The sequence below is a fragment of the Plasmopara halstedii genome (genome assembly GCF_900000015.1).
Source record: "Plasmopara halstedii genome assembly, contig: Scaffold_3060, whole genome shotgun sequence".
Taxonomy (NCBI): Eukaryota; Oomycota; class Peronosporomycetes; order Peronosporales; family Peronosporaceae; genus Plasmopara; species Plasmopara halstedii.
The window spans coordinates 2,210,137-2,219,355 of record NW_020189964.1 but is presented as its reverse complement, the minus strand read 5'-3'; the positions used below and the strand labels follow the sequence as shown (position 1 = coordinate 2,219,355).

At 45.7% G+C, this 9,219-nt stretch overlaps 4 protein-coding genes across 4 annotated transcripts; 1 reads left to right on the top strand and 3 right to left on the bottom strand.

Moving 5' to 3' along the window:
- Positions 1-1,257: 1,257 nt before the first annotated feature.
- On the bottom strand, positions 1,258-2,412 carry PHALS_06965 (uncharacterized protein; the record flags this gene model as incomplete). The annotated part of the gene is made up of 5 exons (XM_024720351.1): positions 1,258-1,437; positions 1,512-1,622; positions 1,685-1,768; positions 1,831-2,305; positions 2,366-2,412. The coding sequence occupies 5 exons, from the start codon at positions 2,410-2,412 to the stop codon at positions 1,258-1,260; spliced, it is 897 nt and encodes a 298-aa protein (XP_024585558.1).
- Positions 2,413-2,520: 108 nt separating this feature from the next.
- Positions 2,521-2,932, top strand: PHALS_06964 (50s ribosomal protein l20; the record flags this gene model as incomplete). The annotated part of the gene is made up of 2 exons (XM_024720350.1): positions 2,521-2,661; positions 2,726-2,932. 2 exons carry the CDS (start codon positions 2,521-2,523, stop codon positions 2,930-2,932), a joined length of 348 nt encoding a protein of 115 aa, XP_024585557.1.
- A 199-nt stretch (positions 2,933-3,131) lies between these two features.
- Positions 3,132-4,588, bottom strand: PHALS_06963 (creatine kinase b-type; the record flags this gene model as incomplete). Its single annotated transcript, XM_024720349.1, has 3 exons — positions 3,132-3,147; positions 3,215-4,511; positions 4,582-4,588. The coding sequence occupies 3 exons, from the start codon at positions 4,586-4,588 to the stop codon at positions 3,132-3,134; spliced, it is 1,320 nt and encodes a 439-aa protein (XP_024585556.1).
- Positions 4,589-4,953: 365 nt separating this feature from the next.
- PHALS_06962 (t-complex protein eta subunit) lies at positions 4,954-6,811 on the bottom strand (the record flags this gene model as incomplete). Its single annotated transcript, XM_024720348.1, has 3 exons — positions 4,954-6,135; positions 6,208-6,732; positions 6,797-6,811. 3 exons carry the CDS (start codon positions 6,809-6,811, stop codon positions 4,954-4,956), a joined length of 1,722 nt encoding a protein of 573 aa, XP_024585555.1.
- Positions 6,812-9,219: the final 2,408 nt, after the last annotated feature.

Genomic DNA, 9,219 nt, shown 5'->3' with positions numbered 1-9,219 from the left:
TTCGGCATAATTTGATCCGGTAAGTCGGTTGTGTCCGACAGGTGTTTTTCGTCAAGTACTGGGTTTGTTGGATCTTTCTGGATAGGAGAGAAGCGCCGAGTTTCGATGTTATTTTCCTCAGAGGAAGGTAGCACTGAATCATTCTCATTAACATCTTCTGTCGTCCTCGGCATTCATTTTGCATTTTAATATCTACCACCTAATACAACTTTTCAATCAGATCAGCACATTTAGGGAAGAGGGTCTCAATAATTTGTTCCTCACAATTATTTGTTATATTTGCATGACGATGTTTTTAAAGTCGTTCCGGAAAGGAATGCTATAGAAAATTGTCGCTCACACGTTTGTTATAAAGATTAGACAAGCAATGGTATAGAGAATTAATTTATGCCTTCCTAATGTGTCATTAGACGTTGTGCTTCGCAGTTTTCAGCACATGATATGTTTTATCAATGTGTCTCACTTCGTGCGGGGTAAGACATCGGAATTGAATTCGAGCCACGAGCCTGCAACAGTTTATCTTAATTTGTTGAGAGCGTCAACAAGCTCCTTAGTATTTGGACTATTCTTGGATTGTCAGCTGTCTGCATGTCACTTTATTAAATAGGTCGTGTAAGCATTCTCATCAGAGTAAGTTAAATCATCGATTAGCGGACAAATCGATCTGAGCTCGAAGTGTTTCTGCTTATCGTGGGCAAACACCGTTATCAGATGGTTTTCTAGCAATTTGCTCGAAACTTTGTCGGCTAAAGACCTTGCTGAATTTTGAAGCTTTCGCAAAGTTATCCTCTGTTCATGATGATATACTTGTCGTAAGGGTTCTCACATTTTTGTAGTGCAGTTTTATGCACGATACTGAAGTTGATCCATCTCCAGATATGCGAATGTTGTGTCATGGGCAGGGATGTCAGCGCCACAGCAGACAGTGCATATGTGGAAAGATGCGCTTATTTGTAATAAGTGAAGTAGTCGGGCGCGCAAATTGCTGCTTGTGGATCAACGTAGGATTTAGGAAATATACATGTGTCTTTATATCTTGGCGATATAGCGGGTAGCACCATGCATGCTCACACTTTTTAGACACAGTCTTAAAGCCGGATCTGTCGTAGTATTACCTTCACTTTTAAGTGTGTTGGAGTATGCCCGTCCAGCAAGTAATGAAGTAAAAGGTGTGTGATTGTGGGTCATAGTAGTCAAAGCAGATGCGGAAATTGTCGCGCCCGAGTATCAAGTTACTTCAAGGACTGTCATCTCGTCCTACAGTTTGGAAGTCATAACAACTACCTTTGCCACAACAACAGTTATGTCATCAGGCTTAAGATTATGGCGAAGCGAGGCCAGCACAATGTTTTCGGCTGCGTTGTCAAGGTTTTCCGCAATTACATCCAAGAAGGATGCGACTTCACCTGACCAATATCGTCGCCAAGACAGCATTGGCTATAGTAATAGCAATCGATGTCGTCAATAGATGCAGCCTCAAGAATCAGCTATCAAACGAACGAGAAACTTACCGGAAATTGCGCCGGGGCTTTCTGAAGATCCGGGGCAAAGTTATCCCAGACACCGTCAGTGGCGAGTACGATAAGATCTCCATCTTGCACATCTATCTCACCCGAGTCTGCCTACAACAATAAAAGTCAGTCAAGAGCACTTTTGAAATTAAATTTACATTTCAAGCCTATACATCATCAGGGTGGTTTTCGATAGCACCATATTGCTTAAATCGTAGTGGTATCTTCGCCAGCTGATACGGTGCTCGGCCATAGTACTGTTGACCGCAATCACCTTCATCTTAATACTAAATGTAATAAGATGAATTTCTTTTCAAACCTGATATTTGCTGCGAAAGATAATTTCGCCATTGCGAATGAGCACAAATCCTGAGTCTCCGAGGTTCGAATACTCAAGCATGGGCTTTCCGTCGATCGACTGCTTTAATCGCACAATGCATGCTGTTGTGCTACCTGCTTCAACCTCATCATCTAGTAGTGCCTGTGAATATCCGTAAGACAATACCTGCTGTGTAGTAGCCTTCTCTCCACTACTCGATTGCTGGCGCACAAACAATGCCGCGTTATGCATAAGGGAGCGCGAGATCTTGCCTGGATCGATTCCATTTTCATTCCATCCTCCAACGCCGTCAGCCACACCCACTACATCCGCCGTAAGGAAGTACGAGTCTTCTCCACAGTTTGACGGATTGGCAACAATCCCGCTGTTGTCCTTGCCCAGTGCGCAACGCTTACCCTTGCATGCAGCTTTAGCGTCTAAGTAAAAAGAAGCAGCGGTAGTGAAACGACGTTGACTGTCGACAATTGGCTTGTCAGCTGATGAGCTAAAATGTAAAGAGCGACGGTGTAGCGACCGCTGGACGGAAGTGGCGGTCGAGCGACGGCAAAAGCGGTGCAACATGATACTGACTGAGCATTATGTTTTTCGACCAATGATATGCATTGATGTTTGTTACAAAATATAACTGGTCAGATTAGTTATCTAAGTTAATCATTTCGCCAAAGTAGAATGTCGTGGGCAAAGCATAAGAAGATTTTGGCGATGGCCAAGGGCTATCGTGGTCGTGCTAATTCATGCTATCGTACAGCCATTAACCGTGTGGAAAAAGGTTTGCAATATCAATACCGCGATCGCAAGCAGAAGAAGCGCGTAAGCCACACCAATTATGCATTTGCTCGTTTCTATTTCTCATTCAAGATGTGTTACTCAATAGGACATGCGCTCGTTGTGGATACAAAAAATCAACGCTGGTGCACGCCAAGAAGGTTTGTCGTACTCGAAGCTTTATGGAAAGATGAACGGATCGGGTATTGAGCTAAATCGCAAAGTATTGGCTGACATAGCTGCCACCGAGCCATTTAGTTTCAAGTCGGTAATTGATGTTGTGAAGCACATGGAGATCGCGACTAAGGCTTTGTAAATGATTGAGTCGCTCAATATTAAACTGAGCGGAAATTGTCTGCATTTGGCCAACATGCAGTTCTGACTGTTATTGAAATGAACAAATAGAGGAAAAGGAGCAGGTGCAGACAATGTAAGACGACAGTCGATTATTTTTTTGTCTTAACATGTGAAGTCAGTGTCGCTCTACAGCACGTAATTATCGTTGCTGACGAAATTTATACGCCATGTGATCTACTACATATAAACATCCATGAGCTATGCTTAATGGCAGCTGGATGTAAGCAGTGTAGAAGTTCACTTCATGATATCGGCGACTTTCTTGTCAATTGAACGGCCCTTTTTCAGGTCTTCTTCGAGCTCAATGAGCTTCCAGATGCCATCAATCATGGTTTGCACCAGTTCAACTTCCGAATACCCAATACGGGCTTTGTTTGAGACATCATAGACGCCTCCGGGACCAGGAGGCGAGTGCTCACCTTTGGATCCACGAGCTTGCAGCCCCAAAGCAGTGCACAAGCTGTAGAAACGCTCCGAATCTTTTGATAGTTGTGGGAACTTGATCATGACACTTGCACGCAGTCCCGTGCCCAGGTTGGATGGGCACGTGCACACAAACCCAAGGTGGTTGTCGTACATGTACTCACGCCCTTCGCCCTTGACAACCTTCTCGACATCTGCAACACCACGACTAAAACGATCAAAGACCTCTTGGATGTTGCCACCATTCTGCATAGCGATGACTCGCATGTGGTCTTCTTCATTCACCCAAACTAAAAACGTCTTGTTGTTGTTGTGAAAGATACCTCGACCATCAGGCCAGTCACGAGCAGCACCAGCATTAGTTAGCAAGGTACCACCGCCTGGCTTTTGAAATAGAAAATGGTCATCAATGAGCTGTTGCTCTTCCTCCTTGGTCATTTTACTCAGCGGATAATACTTGCCAGCCAGATCGTTTCTTAAGTTGCTTAAAGCCTTTGACAATACGCGCTCGACCTCACGTCGTTCACCGCGCGATGTTCCAGGCGGCAAGGCCAAACCACGGACGCTACGACCTGCACGAATACGCGTTGAGATTACGTAACTGTCAGGAATTTTGCCATTTCGAATTTTAGACGGATCAATGTCCGTTTTGTGTGTATCCGTAGGCTTGTAGCCGTGCCAGCCTTCAATCACAAGGTCCATCAGCTCCTTAAAAGTTTGATACGACTCTTCATCGCCAGCTACAACACCCACACCGAGGTGCGGAGTGTCAATGCCAGTTTGGATGGCTTGGTCAATGGTGTAGCCACTAGCCGTTTTGCGATCTTTAAGCTTGTCGTAGATCTCGGGTGACAAATGCTTTGCCATAAGGCTCTTGTGCTTAGGAGTAAGCACGGGGTAGTTGTTGTACTTTGACTTGGAAGTAGCCGTAATACTACTGTTGATGCCCAGATCGCGTTCAATGTTTTTAAGACGACTCGAGATATCCAATAGAACCTCTGATGTCGAATTTGAGCTTTCGGCAGGCTTGGTTTGAGTCATTGTCGAGGCAGCAAGACCTAGTGTCACAGCACTGGCGCCAGCGAAGTAGCGGGCGTTCGTTTTGATCATGCGACCTGCAAACATATGAGCAAGACACAAAGTGTCAGCAAAATCTCCTTGCCATCATTAAACCTTACTATGTACCTAGCATTGTGCTTTAGTGTGGTGTATTCTAGAGTTACTCGGGCGATGGCGGGCTAGATCTAAAATGCTCGACAAAAGGGGGAGGCAGATCTTTATGCGACGTATAAACAAGTAAAGCAAAACACAATTGGTACACAACTTCAAGATGGAGAGGTTTCTGGCTCGATTCGACACGATGTCATGCATAGAACCTACTGAATTATATGATGGGCATTTGGTGTACAATCGTTCATTACAAATATGTCCTCGATCACAAATGCACAAATCACAATAAATATACGAGTGCGCATCGTAACGATATCACGATTCTTTCGTTGCTACATTCTTGTAGTTAAACGCATAAATCTTTTCAACTTTTCTACGTGATTGTATTTATGCACCACCCTTGCCACGGAAAGCACGCACCCCACGACCTGGACCTCCGCCCATCATACCACGCATGCCTTGACCACCCATAGCGGCACTCATAGGTGCTCCACCAGAAGGACCAGCTTGTGGCTGCTCTGACTTGGGGTTGCGCACAGTCTCATCTACTGACAGAATAAGACATGCGGCTTCCGTTGCTGCGGCGATCGAGTTGATCTTGTTTGCTGCTGGTTCCCATACATGCGACTCGTATGTATCACAAATCCCGCCGGTGGTAATATCAACGCCAAACCACTTGCCATCTTCGGGATCCTTAAAATGTTTTTGACGCAAATGATTCAAAATATCCGTCGCATCATGACCTGCATTCTCAGCAATCTGGCGAGGAATGATCTCGAATGCTTTGGCATATGCATTCACGAGTAATTGGGCCTTGCCTTCAATAGTACGCGCATACTGGCGCAAGTGTCGAGAAATTTCCATTTCAATGGCACCCCCTCCTGCAACTACCGTTGACGACGCTACGGCGCGCTTCACAACCATAAGTGCATCGTGCACCGATCGGTGGGCTTCCTCAATGAATTGCTCGGCCCCACCACGTAATACAATCGTTGAGCTTTTGGCTTCAGCGCACTCCATGAAGATGTTGTACCTCTCATTACCGATCTGACGCTCTTCAAACCGACCACACGATCCAAGAACGGACGGATTCATATCATGCACTGACGTTTGCACCACGCCACCAGTAGCACGTTGAGTACGTTCCATATCATCCTGAGCAACACGGCCGGCGCAAAAGAGACCACGATCGGCAAAATACTGCGTAGCCAAATCACCCACCGGAAGCTTGGAAAGGATAATTTGGGCACCACTCTTTACGCATAGCTCTAGCTTTTCGTAGATAATATTCCATTCGGCATCTACAATCGACTGGTACTTAGCTGGGTCATCCAAACGCACCTCAGCATTCTCTTTCTCCGACTTCAGTTCAAGCTCAACGTTCAAAAGCAAAATCTTTGGATCCACAAAAGTCTTGGGCTGTTGCTCAAAACCGGCGTATGAGAATGTTTTTTTAAACGCGACACCCTTGACAAGAAACGAGTCGGTAACTGATCCACCCGGCACCTTTTTAATGCCAACCATACTGATGTCAAGGCCTTCTCCTAAACTTAAAACCGCATCAACAATCTGCGATGAAATTAAATCACAAGAGTATTAGGTACAGATGTAGTCTTTGTGAGCACCTTTCGTTTTGCTTACCATAGGAGAAAAAAAGTGCTTATGACGCGAAATCAGCTTTGAGTTCAATGCCGTGCCACTAACACGCTCTAGCATCTGGCGACGTCCAATCTCATCCGAATCAGCCACACGAATTTCAATCTCCTTGATCTTTTGTACAGCGAGTTGGCCAGCCTTGCGATAGCTTTTGATTATCATTTGCGGATGCATATTCTCTTCAATAAAAGATTTAGCTTGACGCATAAACTCAGCACCAAGAAGAACGACAGATGTGGTGCCGTCGCCCACTTCAGCATCTTGTGATAGCGAGATATCCACGAGCGTCTTGGCCGCTGGGTGCACGACGTCTAGTAAGTTCATAATGGTGGCACCGTCATTCGAAATCGTGGTCTTTCTTCCCGTATGGATAAGCTTGTCCATGCCACGTGGACCAAGCGTCGTGCGCACAGCTTCCATCACGGCCTGACATGCATTAATGTTGCTGATGAGCTGGGCCTTGCCCTGACTTGTGTCCGTGCCTTCCTTTAGTAGAATAATCTGCGGCTGCTACTTGAAAAACCAGAGGGGGTGAGAAACATAAGCAAGGAGAAAATGCAAGAAGGCAGCGTACCATCATACTGTTCATAGTAATCGACTGAACTACGGCGCACTCAGACCAAGGAAGATATTTGGTCGCTTGACAGGAATCTTTGTACACACGCCGCCACAAAGATTAAGTATACTTAGAATCAGTTGATTTTTACTGGGTAGTATAACTTTACTTTTTTATCACTAAATCCTGAGAATTTTTAGCTTCATGAAATGTATAAAGTCTATATTTTGAGCGAGGTCAAATATAGAGTTTATCCATTTCTCAAACATCCCAAAGAATGATCTAAAGGCTAGGGTTGCAACAAGGTAGAGCATTCTGTTACAGGAGGTCCTCAAAGTGCTACAGATCGCCTTGAGGCCGCCTGCCGACAATCACCTGCGCTTTATTCCTTTCAAAGTATCATGACGTGGCGACAAGAGAATCACCTAGCATAGTGCCCACAGATCCAGGAGTGCATCATGAAATTGATCTGGTGTTTGGTCCTTTTAATACGTCACACATCATCTCTAATCAAAAGACAGTGTGAGGCCGTGTGAAGCACGTCGCGATTTTAAAGTGCGAGTAAGTCTCTCCCCTCATGTCAGAAATTCAAGCGGCAAGTGGCGAATTGTGCATGCTTGTAAAAGGCAGATGCAACAATCATTCCCGATTTAACTTCGAAGAAAAATGTGCTAAATAACACGATCGATTGCTCCTAGTTCAGCGCTCTTGACCCGGCTGATGGTATATGTTTCATTACTGTGGTGAAAACTATGGGCTGGATACACTGGGTACAGTCATGCCATCTGTATTGTCTGATGAGTCATTGACATTATCTAGTCTTGTGAAATGGCTGTTGAAGCCACCTTGCGCCAAATCGCAAATCTATTTCCACATATGATTTATGATTCGTTTATAGTCGTGCAGACCACGATGGATCGGATGTGGTCTTGCACGCTGAAAACTAGCGAGCAGTGTTCGAGTTATTGCGCTTAAGTTAGCTGTTCGCTGATGTAAACAAGTGTGGCTTCTGCACTGCTGAATTAGCACCACCGCGTAGCGCACTCATCGTGCAGAGTTGTAATGGGGTGGTAGGCCCATTACACAGTTTGTGTGGTATACACTTAGCTACTGGATAGCTTAGTGTGCGCTAGTAGTGGTTACAATTAGGTACATTTATTTCAATTTTTGAGTTAAGACTAGGACTAGCATGAAAACACCTGATATATGTTCAGTCTTCAATTTGATCAAGAAATCCACACACGATTGTGGTTACTAGGGCGCGTACGGAAGCTACGCTAAACGACTAAACCCCAAGGGAACGTTACCTCAGCGCAAGGTGCGTGTGACCAGCTGTCCCGTTACACTTTGTGGTCAATCCACCGCCGACATCGAAGATGAACGATTCCAGCTTCCAGACTGACTTCCCAGCCCCCCCGTCACCGTTGGATCACTCCAACTATCTGTATCTGTCCGATGCGGGATGGGCCGTCGTCGGCAGAATTATTTTTGGTGAAGCCACCGTCCAAATGTTACGTCACGACCAAGATGCGATCAACGAGCACGTCTGCCCCTTCGTGATTTATGACGCCGACCTTGTTGAAGAAGTCCCGACAAAGGTCACAAATTCTTCTTCGTCGAAGCCGGCCACAATGGAACACATGGTGCATCGCATTTCCCGGTCACCTTCGACTCCACCGACCCCGGTTGTCCAAGTGAAGATGTCACTATCTCCACGAGGCCAAGTAGCGCCAAAACTGCTGAAGATTGCGGTTAAGGTTTTCTTCGGAAAGCAGGTAGACAACCTCAAGTTTTGGTTCCACCATGGGAGTGGTTATGGCCTTGGCGGCAGCGCTGGTTCGCGAGGAACGGCAGAAGGTCGCATTTGAGTTTTTGCATATGCAAGTTGCTGCCCCTGGATGAGTTTTCACGTGGGAGATTAACCATCCTGGTTACTTCTCCTCTTGGAGGTTACTCCAAGAATCGATGGCAAAGTGTTTCTTTACCTAATGCGACATCTAAACATTGCGCGATTTTTTAGGTGTCGCCTGGGCGAACGTTCGATCTACGCTTTATGCAAAGACTTCGCAAGTTGCAAGCGTCGCTGGCTGACAATCAGACATCATGGTAACCCTCTTTATGGAAGGACTCGAGATTGCTCCACAAAGACTGAAGTTTTTCGTCGACAACCGACCAAGATTGAAGATACAATTTTTGTCGGATTTAAAGAGGATCAGCTTCAGCGACAGTCAGATGTTACTCACTGATTCCACCGACGTGTAGCCGCCGTCAAGTGGTGGTCCTGAACTGTCTGGAATTGATCGCCTATAGGTCGCCTGTTATTGTTGTGGCCGGGTAGGCCACTTTGAACGGGAATGCCCGACGAAGATTTATTGGCCCTGACCCACTAGTGTATTACCAATTTACTCCACTCATAGTAGAGGAGAATGGAGAGGTGCCGC